Source organism: Myotis lucifugus, unplaced genomic scaffold (genome assembly GCF_000147115.1).
Source record: "Myotis lucifugus unplaced genomic scaffold, Myoluc2.0 scaffold_1429, whole genome shotgun sequence".
NCBI classification, from domain to species: Eukaryota; Metazoa; Chordata; class Mammalia; order Chiroptera; family Vespertilionidae; genus Myotis; species Myotis lucifugus.
Genome location: NW_005872477.1, coordinates 19600 through 21720, shown reverse-complemented (window position 1 = coordinate 21720; position 2121 = coordinate 19600). Strand labels below are relative to the sequence as shown.

At 58.1% G+C, this 2121-nt stretch overlaps 1 protein-coding gene across 1 annotated transcript in view; it reads right to left on the bottom strand.

Moving 5' to 3' along the window:
- The window catches only part of C2 (complement C2), a 13203-nt gene extending 12547 nt beyond the window's left edge, over positions 1-656 (bottom strand). The window contains 1 exon segment of the mRNA XM_023748470.1: positions 501-656. Coding sequence (XP_023604238.1) covers positions 501-656 — 156 coding nt within the window.
- Positions 657-2121: the final 1465 nt, after the last annotated feature.

Sequence of the window (2121 nt, the reverse complement as noted above, 5' to 3'; positions counted from 1 at the left end):
GATGTGAGAACAACACCCTGCGGGAAGGGAGAGCAGACAGAGGAGCCGGGGTCCCTCAGCCCTGCCCACCCCCTCAGTTGTAACAAGCGAGACATAACCTGCCTGGGGGTGGGCAGGAGACGTTCACCGATATTCTGGCTCTGCCTCCTCTCAGTCACACAGTAGGAACTCCCCACCCACTGGCTTGGCCAGCGAGGCCTGACCATGGTGGCAGGTGTCAGTTCTCGGTGCAGCTTCACAAGCAGCAAGTGCGCCCCGCGCCTCCCTCGCGGCCGCGTCTGAGCTGGCGCTCCACCAGCCCGGACCCCGGGCACCAGGAGCAGAGCCCTGCCACCTCAGCAGAGAGGTCGCTCCACGAACAAGCCGCGGTGGCTGTGAACCCATGCGTGACCGGCGCCGCAGGGACAATACACCAAAATGTAGGGGCCTAAGGAAACGAGTTGCTCTTTCTTGTGACTCTGATCTGTGGGCCGGCCAGGCAGTTCCTGTGCTGGGCTTGCCTGGGTCAGCATGCAGCTGCCGTGGTCGAGGGCTCGGCTCAGGGGGCCGTGGGACAGGGGCCGCTCGCCCTCCGGGGCCTCCGGCAGAGCCCTCAGGGGGTGGCTCTGGGGCAGCACGAGCAGCAAGCCCCATGACGCTATCCTCAGAAGCCGCATGACATCACTCCCACCGTGTTCTGTGGGTCACAGCACATCACAAGGCCAACCCAGATTTAAAGGTGGGGACCCTGAGCCCTAGCCGGTTTGGCTCCGTGGATAGAGCATCGGACTGAGGACTGAAGGGTCCCAGGTTCGATTCCGGTCAAGGGCACATGCCCAGGTTATAGGCTCCATCCCCAGTAGGGGGCGTGCAGGAGGCATCCGATCAATGATTCTCTTTCATCATCACTGATGTTTCTATCTCTCTCTCTCCCTCTCCCTTCCTCTCTGAGATCAATAAAAATATGTTAAATAAAATAAAAATAATTCCCCAAAATAAAAATAAATAAAGGTGGGGGACACTTTACCTCTTGGTGGGAGGAGTGGCAACCTCACATTGCACAGAGGCGCGCACCGTGAGGAGGAGGCAGTTATGGCCGTAATCTGCCAACGACTATCGTGACCAGACCTGGGGCTTGTCTGCTCCGGGCACCACGAGTCCTCAGTGACTGAGTCCTCCAGCGACTGGCTTTTGGCTGCCTCTCTAAGCCACTGCTACAGACAGCGGCATCCCCCAGAATTCACGCGTGAAGCCCTGACCCACAATGTGCCTGTATTTGGAAATTACCGAGCCTATAAAGAGGTAATTAAGGTTAAACAAGGTCATAAGGGTGGGCCCTGCTCTCCCCCACCCTCTCCCCTCCCCTCCCTCCCACCCCGTGTCACAGAGGAAGGCCCACGAGGACGGGCCTCTCGCCAGAAACGGCTCGTGCCGACGCCCTGCTCTCGGACTCCCAGCCTCCAGACCGTGAGAAAGAAATGTCTGTTGTCCAGGCTGCCTGTCGGTGCGATTTTGTTTTTGGGACTCAAGCCGACTAGTACACCTGCCCGATTCATATCTAATAACGTCTTTAAAAGAAAGGACCTTTCTTTCATGAGTTTCCCCCAATATTTGTTGAGTTAAATAAACTTGGCAGAGTGTGTCCGAACCCATTCCACCCTCTTCCTTAAGCAATAAAGCCCCATTGTCCGCTGCGCCCGCAGCCTGTGCTCCTGGGAAAGGGGTGAGCTCCTACCTTTCCTTCTCCCCTTCCACCGGCTGGCATGCAACCTAGACCCAGGGAGCCGTCACACGGGCCGTCACAGTTCACACTGACAAAGCAGCTGCATCCAGCAAGCCCTGCTCCCAAGCCTTTAGGCGACCATAGCTGCCCGGACCATTCCGGAAACTGTCACTCTAGCCTGGTCTTAGCAGCCAAACCTGCATCTAACAAAGATGCTTACCGGAAGTCAACGCCAGGACACGTGTTTACCAGGCTTTAACCTAAATGGCCGTCATCAAGAGAACCCAAACGCAGGGACTGAGCTGAGGTAGCCGCTGACTTTGCTCTGGAGCAAAGGCCTCCGCGTGAGCAGGCAGCGGGTGGGCGAGGCCGCCCTGGCCGGCGGGGCGGAGCTGCTCATCCCATCCTTGGGGAGGCAG